At 37.3% G+C, this 21,812-nt stretch overlaps 1 protein-coding gene across 5 annotated transcripts in view; it reads right to left on the bottom strand.

Annotated features, from left to right (window-relative positions):
- The window catches only part of Prex2 (phosphatidylinositol-3,4,5-trisphosphate dependent Rac exchange factor 2), a 321,717-nt gene that overhangs the window by 90,338 nt on the left and 209,567 nt on the right, over positions 1-21,812 (bottom strand). For all 5 annotated transcript variants that reach the window (XM_029482876.2, XM_029482881.2, XM_021163512.3 and 2 more), the window contains 4 exons: positions 16,605-16,646; positions 11,005-11,222; positions 6,905-7,007; positions 2,386-2,529 (listed from right to left, as the gene is read on the bottom strand). In XM_029482876.2, coding sequence (XP_029338736.1) covers positions 2,386-2,529; positions 6,905-7,007; positions 11,005-11,222; positions 16,605-16,646 — 507 coding nt within the window. The remainder of the gene's footprint in view (positions 1-2,385; positions 2,530-6,904; positions 7,008-11,004; positions 11,223-16,604; positions 16,647-21,812) is intronic.

Raw genomic sequence — 21,812 nt, 5'->3', positions numbered from 1 at the left:
CATGCTTCTCTTATGTTATCACTATGAGGTATGAATGTTTACTGTAGGTTTCTTAAATGACTTTAAAGCAATGGACTTATTTTTCAATTGGCTTGTGCAAACATTACAAAATAAGTTACTTATAAAATATTCTTTTCTCTATATGCATTTGCAATGGGGTGTGTTTAGTCAGTTATTGGAGGTGGTTATATCATGAATGAATCAATTTTTTTAAAAGAACTGTTTAGTGACATCTGTCATATCAGTAATGGTTGCAAAGATGACAATTTTTGAGAAATAAGTTTGGTAACATGGCTCACTGGGGAAAGGTACTTGGTCCTCAGTGATCTGACCCTGACAGTTTAAGTATGAGCCCTAGAGTCCTTAACAGCAGGAGAAAGTGGGCATCATAGGACCACAGGCTGTTCATATGGACATGGTGGTGCTCTCTCTCTCTCTCTCATTCTCTCTCTCTCTCTCTCTCCCTCTCTCTCTCTTTCCATGTCTCTGTATACACTGCCTGTGTGTCTGTCTGTTTCTCAGTGTGTCTATCTCTGTATGTATCTGTCTCTGTCTCTCTCATAATATAAAACAAGGAAGACAAGATACAAAGATTCCTTAAGAGCTGCAAGCCCAATGTAAAATGTAAAATATAAAGATGCACTCCCTGGCCCAGCACTCTTCTCTGTTGTTATCCAGCTCTGTGAAGACATCTCACATATTTCAGGTTGATCTCATTTATCATTTATTATTATTATTTATTATTCAGGTTAATTTCATTTATTTTCTAAGATCTGCTCCTGGTCATTGTTTCTTTTTCATTTTTTTTTCTTATACCAACATTGATCTTAACTATCACAAGATAAATGAAAATGCCTCCTATCCTTAAAATCACAGATATGGCCCTTGGGTGGAATCACTGTGGAAACCTGATGGAGAATAGCCTAGCTTCTAAAAACCAGACTTTCAGGTTAATAAATACATGGCACAAAGCAAAATTTCCACTGTGGCAAATCTGGCTATCATGTGCCTGATTATTATTCCTCAGTTACACTGGTTGATTTCTTTCTTTACTCTGCTCATTTTTATCAGTCTATTAAAGTCCACAATAAATAAACATAATTCTTGAAAACCCCAAAAGGAAAACCTGGAATTCTGTAGGATACCATTTAGAAATCAATGTAGTTGTGGGATCTAGCATGCTCCTTTTAGGAGATAGGGAGATCCTCCTGCACTAACAGACTACATAATAATGAGTGTCAGATCCCTTCTGGGTACCCAGCTTCTCCTGGAGCTGATGGCAAGACTCTTCATTCTTATATCATTCTGAATTTCTTCTACTGCAGATGTCATTCACTGATTACTTACAGAAAACTGATTAGGAATATGTATTTCCTCACACAAAAGATATGAGCAATAATAACAGGTAGCAATTTGTTCAGCCAGTGATACAGGAAACATTTAGTACTCATGCACATTTGTGAATAATCACAGAGCAGAAGCCAGAGTAAAAATTCATGTACAACTGTCTTTATTTTCAGATAGAGTCTCACCGTATAGCCCAAATTGACCTCAAATTAATATCTTTTCTGCCTCAGCCTCCTGAGTGCTGGGACTACAGGCTTACACCATCACATTCAGCAGAAATATACTACTGTTGAACATTTTCTATGCTATATATAGTAGACTAGCCCTTTGATTATTCTGCCATACTTTATTCAATCGGTTCATTAGAGTTATTCACCATTATTTCTTTGAAGTACTTGATGTACTTCTCTTTCTTATAAAATGCTCCAACTCCATTTGATAAATATATTCAAAGCAAATATTTTTTTTCTTGTAAAGGAAAATATTTAATTGGGGCTGGCTTACAGGTTCTGTGGGTCAGTGCATTATCGTCATAGTGGGAAGCATGGCAGCATGCAGGCAGACAGGGCACTGGAGGAGCTGAGAGTTCTATATCTTGTTCTGAATGTAACCAGGAGGAGATTGACTTCCAGGAAGCTAGGGTCACAAAGCTCACCCCTACAAAAACACACTTCCTCCAACAAGGCCATACCTACTCTAACAAGGCCACAACTCCTAATAGTGCTACTGGGCCAAGCATATTTAAACCACCACAAGGCTATTTGTTCTGTTGTCTTGATTACTTTATATTTCTGGTCATTTTTATGCTATAAATTTTTTATTTAATCTTTTTTCACAGTCCAGATTTTATCCCCCTCCCAGTCCACCCTCTAACTATTCCACAAACCAAATATTCCTGGAAACAATTACATTAACTGAACACTGAAGAAAATTTCAAATTAGTGAAAAAAAGACTTCATCATTAACATTAAATGTATTTAAAACATTAATAAAAATAAAATGGTTTCCATACCCAAAGCCTGAAAAGGAAAAGCTCACCTTGTGAAAAGAGAACAGGATGAATTTTAAACCCTCCTCCATTCTTCAACCGTTGGGGCAGCTGCTCAAAATGGTAACTATCCATGTAGAAGTAAACTTTCAGAGCCTGCCTGCTTCCTTCCACTTGGTAGGTAAGAGGGACATCTGAAGTAACAGACAATGCCACATCATTTCCTGAAGTCATGATATGCTAGACAGTACATTTGGGTTATATTAGAAATGTGCTAAACTTTTTTACAAAAAGGAATCCTGAAATTTGCTACAAAGTAATGCATTAGGAGTGCTTCTCTATGTAAGCTCCTTTAGGTATGTAAATGGCCAGACCCAGCCCCCCAAACTGTTCTGATGTCTGGGCTCACTCCAAGACTACTTTAATGGCTATAAGGTCCTTTTTCAGTCCCAGAAGATGCAAGTGGCCAAGCTTTGTTTTATAGGGGGAAAAGTCCATGATTAGGCCACAAAATCCCACCAATTCCTGAGCTTGCCCCAATATCAGGCCACAAAATCCCACCAATTCCAGGGTACCCTGGAAATCTCCACCCCAACCCAAAGACCATTTCTAAAGCCAGTATCCTGCTCAGTGCTTTGGTGCTTCTTGGCAAAGCAAAGGAAGCCATCATCTTTGCATCTTTTCCAATAAATCTCTTGTATGAGGTTTATTGTGCAGTGTGACTTTGTGTTATTCACTGGCTCCTATCGGGATACCCTTCCCCTGAGAGTGATGTTTATACTGGAGAAACTTTCTCCTCAGTGTTGGACACTTGCACTGAACATTTAGGCCTACAAGGCATACAAAGTGCTATTAGGTAAAGAAGTACTGAATCTGAGTCTCACTAGCTAAAAAAATAGGCTTAATACCTATTCTGAGTTTAATACCTCATCCTGTAATGAAAACATGGTTGCACTTTGATATACCAGATGACTCGCTTAACTAAATGAGGATCTCTCAGGGCAACTGGCTCATTCATATTTAGTCAAAATGAGCCTATGAGGTATACTCCTTAAGTAGTATGTGAGAAACAGATTACATAGCAACCATTAAGAAATAAACATGGGTTTTATATTCTCTGTTCTCTTGAGTATCTTTAAAATGAACATATTCTGTTGAGGATGCCTTATGATCATTAAAAATTATCTTCTCAAATTATTGTAACTATTTTCAAATAACTTAAACTCAATGGCTTAAAGGAATGAGGCAACATGAATGGCTAAAAAGCTGTGGGAGTATTTTACAGTGCAACTCTAGATCCTTTTTCTTATATATGAATCCACAATATTTCTACACTATTATAAAAGAATATAAAATCATTCTGAATATATTCAAACTAGAACACTGATACTAATTAGTTAAAAATTAAGAGCAAAACATAGCAGGTACTTAATATATCTTGATTCAACATTAGTACTTCAAACTTGCTTTCTGAAATGAAACTGATTAGAGTTCAAATTCAAATGCCATTGACTACATAGATCATAAGCTCCATACTTATCTTCTTAATTGTATACATTGCTAATGGGGCTATGGCAGTGATGTTCACCAGTCTCCTTTATGCCACATCCTAATGACTATCTTATTTCTATAACTATTTCATAGAGAGACATTAGTGATTTGATTTAAGAAATAGAAATATAAGTTTCTCAATTGAAGATTTAGAAGAATACCTTTTTCATTATTGGTAACATTTTTTATTCCTAGTTGTTAAAATTAAAAACCAAAACAGCATAACAATAACCATCAAGCACAGCCTTTCACACCTGTACTGGAAGATTGTGGGGTTCCAGCATAACATGGGTTACAGAGAAAGAGATAGGGAGAGAGGGGAAAGAGAGATGTAGAGAGAGATGGAGATTAAAAAGAGAAAGAGATTAAGAGATAGAATGAAAGAGGTGCAGACAAAGACAAACAAAAGAAAATATAGACTTTTGCCTGTTAAATATTTCCATATTTTACTTTATTCATATCTGTCACATATGCCATTGTTTATTAAACTTTGTGAATTTATTCTTTGTCATCAGTATAACAAAGCTGTGCTAAGTAAACAATGTTTTTGAAAGAATGACAGTGATGCTGCAGCCAGATGTGTGTTACAGACTGTTGTAAACTAAAGGCAGAAAGAAATTAAGGTGGTAAAACTTACTACAAACTAGCAACATCTTCTTTACTGTGAAGTGAAAATTCAATATTACATGAAGGAGTGAAAACAGTTTCCTTGTCCATAATTTTTATGGACATAAAAATTACCCCAAAATATACAAATGGAATCAAGCAAACAATTATATACCATTATTAGGTAGGGTTTACACAAAGTATGCCAAATTAATATAATCCATTGTATTAATAGGCCAAAAAAAACACCCTACCTAATCCTGGCAACATACAAGACAAGCATTGATAAAACATAACATGTACTCATGAAAAATTATTCTCGGTCAATATTCCTCAACAAGAAAAATATATATAAAGCTATAGCTAATATCATATTTTGTTGTGAGAAACTATGATTTCCCACTAAAATCAGTATCAAGAAAGTTGATGTCTCTCACTCCCTCTGCTTTTCAATTCTGTAATATCTGTTCTCACTGAGCCAACCATAGAAGAAAAGAACATTGAAAAACAGACACACTAAGAAAAGAGTAAACTTCTGGTTACAGAAGTTCAATGATAGAAGAAAATCTGAGATGAACCAAGTTTTCTTGAAACAAATGTATGTATATATCAAGGAAGTAAGAGACAAAAAGTTAATATACAAAAAACCAACAATTTCCCCATAAGTCTGCAACAAAATACAAAATTAGAAACATGTTACTAAACATGTTACTATTTGTACCAGTATTCTCTAAAATGAAATACTTATAAATATACTAAAACATGTACAAGATTAATATAAGAGAAATTTCTGACACACAGCACAACACACAAATACAAACTAGGAAACTAACGGGAAGCTAACCTATGTTCATGATTAAGAGGACTCAATATTGTTGTCTTAGTCAGGGTTTCTATTCCTGCACAAACATTCTGACCAAGAAACAGTTGGGGAGGAAGGGGTTTACTCAGCTTACATTTTCCTGCTGCTGTTTATCACCAAGGAAGTCAGGACTGGAACTCAAGCAGGTCAGGAAGCAGGAGCTGATGCAGAGGCCATGGAGAGATGTTCTTTACTGGCTTGCTCAGCCTGCTCTCTTATAGAATCCAAAGCTACCAGCCCAGAGATGGCACTACCCACAAGGGGACCTCCCCGCCTTGATCACTAATTGAGAAAATGCCTTACAGTTGGATCTCATGGAGGCCTTTTCTCAACTGAAGCTCCTTTCCCTCTGATAACTCAAGCCTGTGTCAAGTTGACACAAAACTAGCCAGTATAATTGTCAAGATTTTTAAAAATCTGATATACATTGTTCATCCAATTTCTTAAAATTCCAAGGTATTCATGGATATCAACAAAATGATTCCAAAGTTCACATGATGAGGAAAAGGATTGAGAAAAAATAACATAGTGCTAAGGAAAAGCAATGGAGGATTGAGGAGGAGGAGGAGGAATGAAGGACAGGGACTGTCTACCTCCAGGTATCCCTACAGTTACAGAAACTAAGCCAATGTGCTGATGGGCAAAGGCTAGACAAGCAACCAAATGGAACCCCAGTCTAGAAACATGTGAACTACTTGCATGTGACTTGCTAGTTTATCCTTGACAAAAAACCAAAGGCAACACAATAGGCTTTTCATCCACTGAAGTCTGACACTCCTCTCCCAATATCTGTGTGACTGACTCTTCATCGGCTCCTTCAGGGCCCTGCTCCCTTACAGTAGATATCCCTCATCCTATTAGGAACAACTTTTACTGTTTCTCCATCTTTATATTCTGATTTATTCTAATGTTGCTTTTAACTTAGCATCAAATTTTGTTTTTCTAACTTGTCATTATATTTCCTCACTTCAATTTATAATCCATGGAAGACACCATCTGTTCAGTACTCCTTTGAACCTGGTACCCAGAATAGTGCTGGCAAGAAGTAAGCATTCAAAAGAAGTGTTTGATGAAACAAATAAAAAAAGATTATCATAATTTCATCAAATCATGGATTTGAAATAGGTACTTATTGAGTCTCTATCTACCATATTAGTAATTGAGAAGGTGAATAAGCACTTCATCCAATCTCTGAAGAGACTTATATCTTCTATTACAATTCATAGGAACCACATACTTGTGAAAAACAGGAAGCACATAAAAATGTTTCTATAAGCAAACAACATTTCTAGACTGGTAGACATCTTCTTAAACATTTATAACAAGGTTGAACTAGTAGAAGAGTGATGGTCATTTACAAAAGTGTAAAGACATGAACAATAGACCGTGGGTTCACCACACAATATATACTATTACTCAAGTAGGACTTCTCAAATACAGCCTCTGTCAGCATTAATATTGGAAAAAGTCAAAGGGGCATAGATAGAATGCAAATGAAAAGATGTTAACATCTGTGACCAAAACCACTCTAGACACACAAAGTTTCTCACTTGCAACCAGTGGATCCTCTTCTGATGGTTTGAAGAAGAAGGAAACTTTTTCCAAATCAAACAGGGCTACCAGTGTATCCTCAAGCATGGCTTGTTCATCTTTCTACAATAAAGAAAAGGAATCTGTAAGATCAGGATGATGCGCTGTCAGAGTCTACGGCACAATGTAAATTACAGCCAACATCACTTCACTTCCATTTTACTTCATAGATAACACTAGTGTCAACATATCCATGAGAACTCTGTTCAAAATGAAATGAAATTCTACATAGTGGGAGGTTACTTATATGGTTTTACAGTTTTCTGTCTTTGCATTTTATGAATATCTAAATGAACATATACTTTTAGTCTGGCTTGTAGATAGAACCTAATTATACTAAACTCATCTACACGTGTGCTTTTGCCTTTTCCTTCTAAAATCTCACAAAAAGATACCTAAGAAGAAACAGAAAATTCTGAATTTTAAGTTAAAAGCTATATTAAATCACAGACTTCCCATTTTATAATAATTTATTTGTTGTTCAATTACTACTTATTAGAACTATGATAAAAGCAATTTCCATATACAAATATATTTGTCTTCCAAGGAACTTACATACAAGTGTAATGTTCACAATCTTTGTGAGGTCCTTAGTCTAGAATATGAAAAAGAATCCAATTCATTTCAAGTACTTGTCTCATTTCTATAATGAGATTTTTAATGAATACAATACCAACTCTTTAAACACTCTGTTATTACACTCATCCCACTTCAGCATACAATAGTTTTGAGCAAGTTGTTTAAGCTTAAGACGCATGCTGACCTTGTTCGAAAGGTAATTCATGCTATTAAGAAAACAAGTGCTATATTAAGAGATAAATTCTATGCGTAAGATTAATTGTATCATCATAATGAACCTAAGGACTCTGTAGAGAATGCATGCATTAACTGCTACTACAATGGAATAGAAGTGAGCCCCTGAAGGATAGTGTCTCTGAGAGATGCAGAGGAGTGTGTGAGTGTGTACAGCTATGGTGGTAAGATGGGTTGCCAGGTGACCCACTCTATGTCTTTTCATCTTTTAGACAGTCTCTTATTGAATCTGGTGCTAATTAGCCAATTAGCAAGCTCAAGAGACCATCCTTCTATTCCCCCACTACAAAAGTAGTTAAAGGAATGCAAAGCAGCATGATCAGTTGTGTGTGTGTTTGTGTGAAGTGGTTGCTGAGGATTCAAACTCAGGTCTTCATGCATGTGCATCTGCAACAAGAGCTCTTATCCATTGAACATCTCCCAAGGCTCCAAACTCTTTTTGAAGTACTAGAAAGGTTACCTTGTACCTGGAGGCTTATGGCAGGGCTGAAAAACCCCATCATTTTTCTAATGTCAAGTAACAGAGTGAGGAGAAATGTTCTGGGCATCTCTGAACACTGCAGTGTGAGTCATACTATTTCAATGCATGTGACAGAACTGAGTAAGAACTGGCTGTGCCTAGAGCTCCAGGGAAACCCGTACCACAGAGCCATTGTCACAGCTGAGCTTGAGTTTTCATGTATGTATGTATGTATGTATGTATGTATGTATGTATGTATGTATATATGTATGTATGGTATGTTTGTACGTATGCATGTTTATTTAGGTTATAATTTAATTATAGCATTTAATTTATAGCATCCCTTACCTTTCCTCATTCAAAACTTTCCAATTACTAAAACTCCTCCAAATTACTAATCTCTTTTTTCCACATATGTGCATATGCATGCACATACATATATTCCTAAATATAAACTGTTTAGTCTGTACAAAGCTATTGGCATGTACATTTTCAGGGCTTTATGTTCTTAATACACAGGTCTGCTTGAATTTTTTCCAAGTAAACTCTGATTGAAAAATATCTGGTTGAAATAAATATAAAGGTTTTAAAAACGCACAGTCCCATTGAGATAACTCACCGAGTATGGAATTCACCCAATCAGAAAGCATAGATCAGGGTCTTCAGTGTATGTGGAGCTGAGATACTTCTACCACCATCTAACTTAAGAATTTTTTCATCAGGACCAAAGATGCCTTGGGGCATCTACCACAGTTCTTAGCTCCGGGCAATCAGATGTCTACCTTGATCTCTGAAATGTGCTCAGTGGGCTTCATCACAATGTCAGTAAACAGCTTACATTTTGTTGTTTTTTTTCCTGTGCATTTTGTTACCAGGCTAGTTTCCTTAGGACTGGGCTTCCAAGACTGTGCTTCATCTGTAGTTTAGCACTCATCTGTACTACACAGTGGCCTATGCATGCCTGAACAAGATTTTATAATATGAAACACAATATTTTATTTATTTAGTCATCCACTGATAAACACCCAAGTTGCTAAAATTGAATAATAATGAAAGGACTGTTTGTCACAAGTTATTTTTTAAAAATCATTTATTTACTTTTGTTCTATGTGCATTTTTTGTCTGCATGTATGTTGTATGAGGGTATTCAATCGATGGAGTTACAGACAGTTGTGCACTTCAATATGGGTGCTGGGAATTGAACATGGCTGCTTTGGAAGAACAGTCAGTGCTCTTAACCACTGAGTCATCTGTCACAAGCCCCTATCCAAGTTCTTAAATGAATGGAAGTTTGGGTCTCCCTTGGGTATTACTTAAGGACTAAGATTCCAGGAACAAAGGAAATATGTTAAATGTGTTGAAGTACTGCTAAGCTGTTTTCCAAAGAGGTTGTGTTATTCTGTAATCCTGTGAGGATTATAATTTTTAGAGATCCTCACCAACACTTGTTACTGTAGAGGGCTCTAAGTTGCATTTATCTAATGGCAGCTAATACTATCTGTCATGTACTTAATGAACATTTTAACACCTTGTAGAGCAGTATCTATTTTCTCATTTTTAAATTAGGTCATTTTAAAATTACTCTTGAGTTTTGAAAGTTCTTTATACATTGTAATCTATTCAATTTATTGTTTCTGTGATTTCTATTTTCTCCTAATCTTGGAAACTTCAATTAAAATTAAGCCTAAAGTCAAAGTAGCAGCAACTGATTAGATATCAGAAACTTTAAAGAGAATAGAATAAAAATTAAATCTCACTCACAAATACATTCATTCTCTCAGTCAACAATACTACACTGTTAGGAAGGAAACTGACTGTCATACATAATTTACATTGGGTATATTATGGGTTTTTAAATACTTGTTTAAAGTGTCTTACTTCAAATCAACCAAGTAAGTAATTTGCTGCCCATGTGGAGTACACAGAATCCTTTCTAAAGAGTCTACTTTTGTATGTCTTAACCATTCTGAGATGAATGCCCTTACCCTATCATTCTAGAATCTTCTATGAATGTGCAGTACAACAGTCACTTCTCCACTCAACAGTAAGAAAAGTGCTATTTCGATATATCAACACAGCTATATTTGTTTTAAAACCATGTGACTTGGAAGCTACATTTTCTACATGTACTTTAGCAGAGGAAACAGGCTCTCATACTCAAAATCAGAATTCTGTTTAGGAGCCCTCAAAATGTTTTATGCAAATAAAAGTAGACATTTGTGCACTAGGACATCACAAAAACTACACAAAGTCTCCATGGAAGTGTCCAAAGTTCCTTATATTTCAAGAATTTTTTCATCTTTATCCATGCTTAAGCATGGCATTTTCTACTGTACATGCTAGTTTTCCTACTGTGACTGGAGAACTCTCCTTCAAAGGAACAACTGAAACTGTAGCACAGGCAAAGTTTAAACAGATTGCCAGACAGTAGCTGCTCCCTGAGTTATCAGCCCCAGATTACAGCATCCTTGGGAGTTCTAGTATGGGGGAAGTTGTTATTTCTGGACTTAGTGGATTTATAAGAATACACTTTCCTCTTATGACTTAGTCCAACCAATGCTTGAGGATCTAAGAATAACTAACAATGAAATTCTTCCCAGCTTTTATCAGTCAGAGACAAGAGATAAAACCAGAAAAGAAGAAATACATTCTATATTCTTATTAAAGCCTAAATGGTGATGGAAAAATTTTCCCTTTAAAGGCTCTAAAATGACCAACTGCTTCATATTTGGTAACAACGTGACTGTGCAGGCGGATGCAGGCAATGGCAGTCATAAGGTCACTTACCAAATTTGGTGACAGAAGTGACTGGAAGTGAAAAAGCACACCAGCATTTGCAATCTGGTCCAGCCACCTCCTGCTGGCTTCACAAGTCTCCATTTCATTTTCCTTGCTGTTGTCAAACATCTGGTTTAAGGCAGCCATGAGCTGCTCAGAGAAGGCACAGACAGTGGCCACAAGACTTTGACAGAAAACCATGTCTCTCCGGAGTTGGGTTTCACTATCTGTGATGGAAAAGAACACAAAGGCAGCTTTACTGTAGTAGCCAGGTATGATGCTGTTAATCCCAGCACAATTTCTGTGAGTTCATGACCAACCTGGTCTATATAGTGAGTTCCTGGAATGCCAGGGACATGTAGTGAGACCCTGTCTCAAAAAGGAATTCAAAACAAAAAATGTTGGAGAGACCACCACCTACATGGAGCAGGAGTGGCACACACACCCTAGCACTATCCAACAGCTCCCTGGTTACACTTAAAACTCATTCAGCATGAAAGAAACCATGATGTTACTAGAAAGTGAGCCAACAACTTAGAGCTAGCGAATTCATAGATCTTAAAGAAGAATGGAAAATAGTCACTTTATTAAGCCAGAGTAATCCCTATTTAATTCTAAATATCTTTACACCCAAGATAAGTGTATTGATCATTGCTCATCAAGAAAACTCTTCTTTGAAACAGAGATCGTTACAGAAATTTACAGCCAATCAAAATGCAGAGTTGTTGAGCCCAGTCCCAATGGATACGTGTACAAAACACAAGTGCACAGAATACTCAGAGAATACTGTGGAAGAAAGGCTAGAGATTAAGATTATTTCTTCTAGTAATGTCAGAAACTACATCCATAAAACTCTCACCAACATGGCTGTCTAAACATGAGCTGAGAAAGGCCAACAACAATGCACATGCCAAAATAGGTGAGGAAAGCCTAGAAGGCTTCAGTCCTACACAAAGCACTACGAACAACTAAAGAAAGCTGACAACGGGAGAAATAACCCTCCCCAGGAGAGGGCATACCAATTGTCATATGCCATATGTATATGTGTGTATGTGTATATAAAACCATGAGAGTAGGTAACTCCTTATCTCCCCAGTGTCTAGCAGAACCAAGTACATAGCTGCTCAAAAAATAATGTCTGAGTGAACAGATGAATCAATGAACTTAAAAGAATAAAAGGGAAGGAGTACAAAGGGAAATGTGTGTGCATATAGCCACCCATATATGAAAGAAGAGTCCATAAATTTGAATGAAAGAAAGGACTGTATAGGAGGATTTGGAAGGGGGACAGGCAAAGGGAAAATGATGTAATTATAATCCATAAAGATTTTGCAAAGAGTGAAAACTATTTTCTTTTTAAACAAGGTCTCTTTGTAGCCCTGGCTGCCCTATAACTCACTATATAGACAAGGCTGGCCTTAACCATATAGATATCCACCTGTTTCTGTCTCTTATGTGCTAGGATTAAAGGTATATGCTATCACACCAGCTTAAAAATGAATTATTAAGCATATATCAAGGACAGTGTTTAATTTCTTCATTTAACTAGAGGGGAAAGGGTGAATTTGAGTTTCTTTGATAACAAACGTTTAAATGTGCTTTTCATTAAGGTTTGAATATTAAAATATATCTGATATATTAAAAGAAGTCTCCTTGGATAGGGAGGGATGTTGCTGTGAAATGCTGGTCTCTGGACATGACACGGTTGCTGCATACAAGAGTCACAGGAGCTATGAATACACACACAAGGCCTGTACAAAAATTAAGCTCGCACGCAGTCCAAGCATGGAGGAAGAAAGGGCTCTATATGTCCTATCCCTAGCTGATGGTTGTTGAAGTAGAGAGAGGCACTTTATTTTTAGCCATGTGGTCACTGGTACATTCTCTATGTCCTAGAGGATGGCCCTGTGCCAAAATCCCCACCGACAGAATAATTAGAGTCAGTAGACACTTATAGGCTCTATTATATTCTATATACATATAAGCCAACGTCCGTTCATACCATTATCAAATCAGAAGAGATCAGACCTAACATTCATTAGTTTTTTTAACACAAAAAGTTTGATAACTCTGCCAAATATACATTGTTCTTGTTCATTGATTTATTTTAACATAGTATGCCCTATGGGAATGAAACTTAGTATCAATTATTGAAGTACAAGGGGCCCCAGTCAGAGTCTTGGCCACATTTCTAGCCATCAATGAATATTTAGATATGCAAGACATCAAATGTTCATTGTTTGTAGGGTGATACTCAGGTACCACTTTGCTATTTTCAGCAGAGAATAGATGACATGCTTATGTGAACGTCAGAACACAATCTACATTGTATATGGAGGGTTTTACAAGTAAATTTTTAAAAAGTAATCATTTCACAGAAAGTAGAAACAGAAAACTCAATAGCATCAAGGCTACTTGATAATAATCCCCATCTTATTCATATCTCCTCAATTCTCTATACCCTCCTCTCATCCCACAATGCAGCAAGACTTTTATAGCTGTAAAACTGTAACAAAACAAAAAGTGTGTACTCTGAGACCTGCAGGAAGGCTCAGCACCCTCAAACATTAAATGCCTTGCTAAATGGCCTTATAGACCACATTTCGTTTCTGTGCCTCTTTAGTCAGAAGACTCATCCACAAACTTTAACAGTCAATGTATGGAAAGGTTAGACCTCTTTGAATTATTGAAATATTATATCTCCCTTTGTGAAATTTTCACTCTCTATCAGGAAACATAGTGAACTTTTGTCTGCCATCATAGACCCAGGACATCTCTAAGATGGATAATGAATAGCACTTTGAGAGTATGTTTATGTGGCTGGATTTCCCATTGGAACATAAGTGCTTTAAAACCAGAAAGGGTCCGTCACATGAGCTTTAGAGGCAACTAATTAGCCTTAGTATCCAAAGCCAGTGGATTCTAGACTGGCAGATAACTCAGCAGTAGAGTGCTTCCCCAGCATTGACAAGAGAAAGGCTTTGGGTCCAATACCTAGTATTGGAAGGAAAAAAGAAACTAAGATAAGATTCATTTCTCTTCTTATCTCTTAGGTATCTAATAAAGACAAATAGAATTGTTAATGCCAAGCACTTATTAAGAAAATGTAATGTGATGAGTTTATTGTTGCAACTGTTCTTTTCTTAGCATCTAAAAGTTCTTGGCACCATATAGAAACCTGGTCACATTCCTGAGCGGAGAACAGCAGTATGATAAAGAAACGCACCAGAGTCTGTTTCCTGGGGGCAGAAGCATATGCTCTTTCCTGTAAATCCTGTAGTCATTCAACATTCCCCAGTGTCCCTCTATGCCAAAGCCCTTCTTGCTTCCTAGTACATAACATATAAAATAAAAAAGAACCTCAGCAAACATATTAACAGCTATGCCCAGCTTCTGGCAAAAGAATGGGTTTTGTCACAGCTTTCTAATAATTTTTTGAAGATTACAATTTTTATTATACTGGGAATATATTTCAAAAAAAGTGGGTTTTGTTCCTATAAAAAAAAGCTTCAATTTCCTTTCAATTCTTAAGTACCTACTATATTCATCTTCTGTAAACACCTAACAAATTCAATATTCTGCATAATTTCAGCTATTTACAAGTCCAAATGCCTTAATGTACTGCTGACAAAGAACCCTGAAGGGGATCGAGACATGCACAGAAATATCAATGGGTATCCTACTGACTTAGAGAGAGTAGGTCAAGGGAGAACAGCAAGCACAAACAAGAACACAAACATACCCCAGAAGAGACATGGTAGTGATGCTGCCTCTGGTCAATAGCTATCTAGAGAGGGAGAAGCAGGCTCCTGCACGAGCTCCCACACAGGTTGTCCAATCCCAAGTGGTAGTGTGTGTGTGTCTGTGTATGCGCATGCACACTGTGCACATGTATCTTCATATGTGTATGCTTACAACAATAATAATTCAAGAAAAGAACATGACTTTGGGAGGGGAACATGTAGGACTTTGAGGCATCTTGGGCTCCATGAGACCCTATATCAATGCATACACATAAGCATACATACAAACAGCAACACTATCTGCTAAAACAGCCACCTCAATACTGGAGAAAGCTGGGCAGTACAGGACCACTACTGGGACCAAAGAAACTGAATTTGAAATTCAAAACTGCGTTTTGCTATTTCTTAAAATTGCTCACTGTAGACTGTTTGAGTGAATTCTTATGATATTTGAAATCTGAGTTGAATAAATATAGTCCACTAGTTATTATTCTTCTCCTAAAACATTTTTCTTTAAAAACTGTAGAAACAATAATATTTGTTCACAATAGACTTTATTCAAAAATCTATGAAATGTCTTTAGAAAAATTAAAAAGTTTAAAATTTTTTGTTATATTTACTGTTATTAATCAAGGAACAAAGCACAAACCAGCCAATCAACTAAGTAACAGAAAGCCTTTTACTTTGACTCAGTTCATTCAACCCCAAAAGCTTCCAGGTGTGGTAGGCTCTAACACTGTCACAAATTACCCTCTACCTGTAGCCATGTACTTGTGATATAATTTTGAGAGTCCTGCCATAAAAAGGAAAACACCAAAATGATTGTGACAGTATTTCCCATACATTCAAATGTTTGAGGCTGAGGGGTCACTTCAACTAAGGAGTTCACAGACAACCTTGGGAACTGGGTAAGAAGCTAGCTCTTAAATATTAAAAAAAAAAAAAAAAAGAAAAGAAAAGAAAGAAAGAAAAAAGAAAAAGAAAAAAAAAAAAAAGAAAAATCCACTCCCAATCCAGTAAAGGTCCTGTGTCCACTGTTTCATTGGAACCTACTCCTAGGTACCATGATGCAGACCATGCTGAGCTCCTACATACATCCACAACACCCACATCCTGGAAGCAACCAATGGCTTCCTTCTGTTAGCTGAGACTCAACCAATGGAGCTACATTCTCAGACTGTCATTCTTTCGTACAACACATATTTGATGGACACTTGTGACAGCTGCCACTTTAGGTATTAAAAAGCAAATAGTGCTTGCTTTGAAGAGGCAATTACCCTCCGTAATATATATTTTGATCAAATGTTTAATTCTCCTTTGGCATCATTGTTAATTATGCTGAGTTCCTTCTAAACACATGTTAGAAGTCTGTTAATGTATAATCTGTAAAATGTTGATATAAATCTTTGGCCATAAACTACAATTAGATGGTTTCATATTCACAGATCAACAATCACCTTTACCACAGCCTATACCCTTTCCCCTTGTCTTCTTAAGGAAAGATCTTGCTGTGTAACCCAGGTTGGACTGAAATTTATGATGCTGCTCCTTCATTGGCTTCCTGAGGATGAGGTTGCCTGCCTGTTCTTCTATGCCCAGCTTCCTCTTTCTTTTATTAATGAGACTGTTTTAATATATGTTTATATGTATTTTCTATGTACTTATGATCAAACATGAGAAAAAGCTTTTGTGTGCTTTTATTAAAACACATATTTTTTAAAAACCTCTTTCCGCTTCTTTGAAGAAGGCAGGTGTCAAAGGCTCATTTTATCTCTTAAAGTGGCAGAAGGAATTGATTTCCTGTTTTAACACTTGTATGATCCTGTGCCATATACTTTCAACAGTAAAACTAGGAGAAAACATTACCTGAGTATTCAAGGAGAGCCATGAGTATGCGGCACTTCACCTCTGCAGAGAAAGAAAGCACATCTGTTAATTGACACTCTTTCTGACACACTTCACACTATAAATAACATGATAGTAAATATCACCATGGTGTTATTATATTAGGCAATCCAAATTCTATTTACTTGACATTATACTACTGCCCAGCTGCGAAGATAAATGCTATCAATTGCTCAAGATGTTAAAATATCTTTCATCTATGAATTACAAAAGCAATAGAACACCATTCAAAACCTGCCAAATTCTAGGTAATCCTCAGCTACTTTTTAGCCTGTATGCTATTCCCCAACATATGTTGTGTTGCTAAGCCATAAAAAAAAATACTTGCTATTATGACTAAAAATTTTAGCGAGAAAAATACATGTATATACATTAATATACTCTGCTATTCCATCCCACATAGGCCAATCACAAATATTTGGCAAGTATATATTAATATCATATTTATCACTGTGACTATCTGCTACCAACAGTAAATAGCACACTTGTACTAGAAAAATTGTATAAAATATGAAGTTCCTTCGATGTAACCAATACTATGGGATGACAAAAGAAAAAGAAAGGTTACAAAGTATCCTATCCTATGTAAGTTTATAGGTGTTAAAGAATGAGGATGTGTTAACTGATCAAAAATCAGACAGCACTACAAAGGGCATTGATGTTTACAAGTAAGACTGACAGAACAAAAGGATATCAGAGGCAGAAATGCATATTGAACCAAGAACCAATTTACTATAACCTAGCTTTGTGGCATTAGAAAATTTAATAATCACTTTTAGTTCCTTCATAGATGATATCTACTTAATCTGCATAATGTCCTGTGTAGAAAATATGAACAGAAAATACACGTAAAGTCCTTGGAAGTCTCTAAAGTGCTGTGTATACAGGAAACATGTGACTACCATAACCTAAAACTAACTGAAGCTGATATAGAATTTACAACAAGAAAATGCTTCATAGAAACTTAGGTTTAGACCACCATGGAGATGGAACATCATTAGAAATCATGTCAGCAAAAGAATATATCAAAAAGTGAATAACAGTCCAGTCATCTAGCACAGAGAGATTCTTATCATACCCTTAAGACACTAGGACTGGGCTACAATTATGAAGTTCAAGTAAAAAGTAGCTTCTAACACTAGACTGATGATTCTGGATTCATCAAAGACAAAATCACTACAAGGCTCTAGGAGAGAAAAAAAAGAACTATTCATGCTTGGTATTACGGTGCACGAATCAGAAAACACAGAGAGGAGAATGGAAAATTATTAGCACTGTGAAGGCAACATATAAAATGAAAATATGTGCCTTAAGATATTGAGACAAATACAGAGAAGGAAGGAAGGAAGGAAAGGAAAGGAAGGAAAGGGAAGGGAAGGGAAGGGAAGGGAAGGGAAGGGAAGGGAAGGGAAGGGAAGGGAAGGGAAGGGAAGGGAAGGGAAGGGAAGGGAAGGGAAGGGAAGGGAAGGGAAGGGAAGGGAAGGGAAGGGAAGGGAAGGGAAGGGAAGGGAAGGGAAGGGAAGGGAAGGGAAGGGAAGGGAAGGGAAGGGAAGGGAAGGGAAGGGAAGGGAAGGGAAGGGAAGGGAAGGGAAGGGAAGGGAAGGGAAGGGAAGGGAAGGGAAGGGAAGGGAAGGGAAGGGAAGGGAAGGGAAGGGAAGGGAAGGGAAGGGAAGGGAAGGGAAGGGAAGGGAAGGGAAGGGAAGGGAAGGGAAGGGAAGGGAAGGGAAGGGAAGGGAAGGGAAGGGAAGGGAAGGGAAGGGAAGGGAAGGGAAGGGAAGGGAAGGGAAGGGAAGGGAAGGGAAGGGAAGGGAAGGGAAGGGAAGGGAAGGGAAGGGAAGGGAAGGGAAGGGAAGGGAAGGGAAGGGAAGGGAAGGGAAGGGAAGGGAAGGGAAGGGAAGGGAAGGGAAGGGAAGGGAAGGGAAGGGAAGGGAAGGGAAGGGAAGGGAAGGGAAGGGAAGGGAAGGGAAGGAAGGAGAAAAAGAGGGTTTCTGGGGGAAGATAGGAGATCTTTAGAAGAATGCCATTTTTTTTAAAGAGAAAAGAACAGGAGAAAATATCATCACTTACAGAGCATATAAAATACTCCTTCTTAGAGAGAGTACCTGAGTCACAAGAAACTTAGCAGATTCCAAAAGCTCAGAAAAATTAGAAGACTCACAAAGGCTCTCCCATTAACTGTGTCAACAGAAAACCTATAAGGGTAGAGGAGGCTCTTCAGTGATGTGACTGCCTGCAAGTTGTGCAGGGAACACAGACATCTACCACACATGCTAGCGTGGCCTTTCTAGTGACTTAGATGTCAGCAATTCAACCATACTCCTGTGAGTTACCCCTAGACCATGCTCCTATAAGCAGCTCCAATGAACTCAATGAAGGCTGGATCTGGATAGAATCTTTCTTTGGCCAGCCAGTGCCCTATATGGGTAATGAAGCTTTTTTTTTTTTTTTTTTTTTTTTTTTTTTTAAATCTTGCTAAGAAAAGTCATGTAATACAAATTGAACAAAACTTAAGTAAATGTACTTTAATGTAGCTGGTAACAGGAGCCTATACTTAGCTGAGGGATTAATCAGGAGACCATTTTTTTGTGAAATCTTAAATCAGTCACCATTTGAGTTGGCTATTGTATACTATCTCTGTCACATTACCCCCACCTTCAGTAGGCTATGCATAGGTAAGTAAATACGCATCCAACATTGGAATGGCATATAGCAATCCTTCATAAATAAAGGCCACAGAATCATGATATTCTGATACCATATTTGGTATAAATTGTAAGTGAGATATCAGAGACCATAAATGGAATCACTCTGTTGCTCATGTAAAACACACCTTGTAGTCAAGTATCAATACATTCATTTTTTACCTACTTAGTATCCATGGGGCTCCATCTATTACACCATTCCTTACAGTTTGAAAGGGAGGCTGAAAATTACACTGAAGCAAGTAGAACAAAATGGTAAGAGACTGGGGAAGTTACCTGAGGATAATGTAATGTGGAAACATTACAGCAACAGTTTTGAAATTAATCATAGCTTATCCTTTCCCAGAAACAGCCCAGTAGGCTGTAGGCTGAAGCAATGGAGAGTAAATTAGTTGGTTTTTATTGTGTTTTAAAGAATCATTTAACACAAGACAAATGGAGTTTTACCCAGAGTAAGTGCATCTCAAATGAACCTAGAAAAAAATAGACAGAACTAAAGTCTGCAAAAGGCCCTTGACTCTAAGAGGCTTACAACATACAGCCAGAATAAACTAGCTACTGGAGTCTCATGACCAAGGGTCAAAACATCAATCAATCAATCAATCAATCAAATGAGCAAAAATGATAAGTCAATCTCTGAGATACCAAACTAAGTCTATGACTTCCAACTGTGCCTTGGGGAATAGAGTATAAAAATGCAACTTGAGATAATAATTTAAGATTTAAAAGTGTATTTTTCAGCAAAATCTTGCTAGTGTATGCCATGGTGTCAGAGTTTGGAGGCTGATTATGGGATGGATCCCTGGATATGGCAGTCTATAGATGGTCCACACTTTCGTCTCAGCTCCAAACTTTGTCTCTGTAACTCCTTCGATGGGTGTTTTGTTCCCAATTCTAAGAAGGGGCAAATGTCCACATTTTGGTCTTCATTCTTCTTGAGTTTCATATGTTTTGCAAATTGTATCTTATATCTTGGGTATTCTAAGTTTCTGGGCTAATATCCACTAATCAGTGAGTATATATCATGTGAGTTCTTTTGTGATTGGGTTACCTCACTCAGGATGATGCCATCCAGGTCCATCCATTTGCCTAGGAATTTCATAAATTCATTCTTTTTAATAGCTGAGTAGTACTCCATTGTGTAAATTACCACATTTTCTGTATCCAGTCCTCTGTTGAGGGGCATCTGGGTTCTTCCCAGCTTCTGGCTATTATAAATAAGGCTGCTATGAACATAGTGGAGCATGTGTCCTTCTTAGCTGTTGGAACATCTTCTGGATATATGCCCAGGATAGGTATTGCAGGATCCTCCGGTAGTACTATGTCCAATTTTCTGAGGAACCACCAGACTGATTTCCAGAGTGATTGTACAAGCTTGCAATCCCACCAACAATGGAGGAGTGTTCCTTTTTCTCCACATCCTTGTCAGCATCTGCTGTCACCTGAATTTTTGATCTTAGTCATTCTCACTGGTGTGAGGTGGAATCTCAGGGTTGTTTTGATTTGCATTTCCCTGATGATTAAGGATGCTGAACATTTTTTCAGGTGCTTCTCAGCCATTCAGTATTCCTCAGGTGAGAATTCTTTGTTTAGCTCTGAGCCCCATTTTTAATGGGGTTTTTGATGTTCTGGAGTCTACCTTCTTGAGTTCTTTATATATATTGGATATTAGTCCCCTATCTGATTTAGGATAGGTAAAGATCCTTTCCCAATCTGTTGGTGTCCTTTTTGTCTTATTGACGGTGTCTTTTGCCTTACAGAAGCTTTGCAATTTTATGAGGTCCCATTTGTCGATTCTCGATCTTAAAGCACAAGCTATTGCTGTTCTATTCAGGAAAATTTTCCCCCTGTGCCCATATCTTCGACACCATTGCATACACTACCAAGATTTTGCTGAAAGGACCCTGATATAGCTGTCTTCTGTGAGACTATGCCGGGGCCTAGTAAACACAGAAGTGGATGCTCACAGTCAGCTGTTGGATGGATCACAGGGCCCCCAATGGAGGAGCTAGAGAAAGTACCCAAGGAGCTCAAGGGATCTGCAATCCTATAGGTGGAACAACAATATTAACTAACTAGTACCCCCCAGAGCTCGTGTCTCTAGCTGCATATGTATCCGAAGATGGCCTAGTCAGCCATCAGTGGAAAGAGAGGCCCATTGGTCATGCAAACTTTATCTGCCTCAGTACAGGAGAACACCAGGGCCAAGAAGTGGGAGTGGATGGGTAAGGGAGTGGGCGGGGGAGGGTATGGTGGACTTTTGGGATAGCACTGGAAATGTAAATGAATAAAATACCTAATTAAAAAAAATAAAAGTTAAGGTAAAAAAAATAAAAGTTTTTTTTCTGAGTAAGCTTGTTTTTACATTATAAATATATCTTTTTTTAAAGTAATAAAACATTTTAGAAATATGTGCATTTCTAATTATTATTGTGCTTGTTTGAAAAACAAATGCTATTAAATCTAT

This window comes from Mus caroli, unplaced genomic scaffold (genome assembly GCF_978045245.1).
Source record: "Mus caroli unplaced genomic scaffold, Mus_caroli_1 scaffold_1, whole genome shotgun sequence".
NCBI lineage: Eukaryota > Metazoa > Chordata > Mammalia > Rodentia > Muridae > Mus > Mus caroli.
The sequence above is the reverse complement of the archived record's forward strand: the minus strand, read 5'-3'. Positions and strand labels throughout refer to the sequence as shown.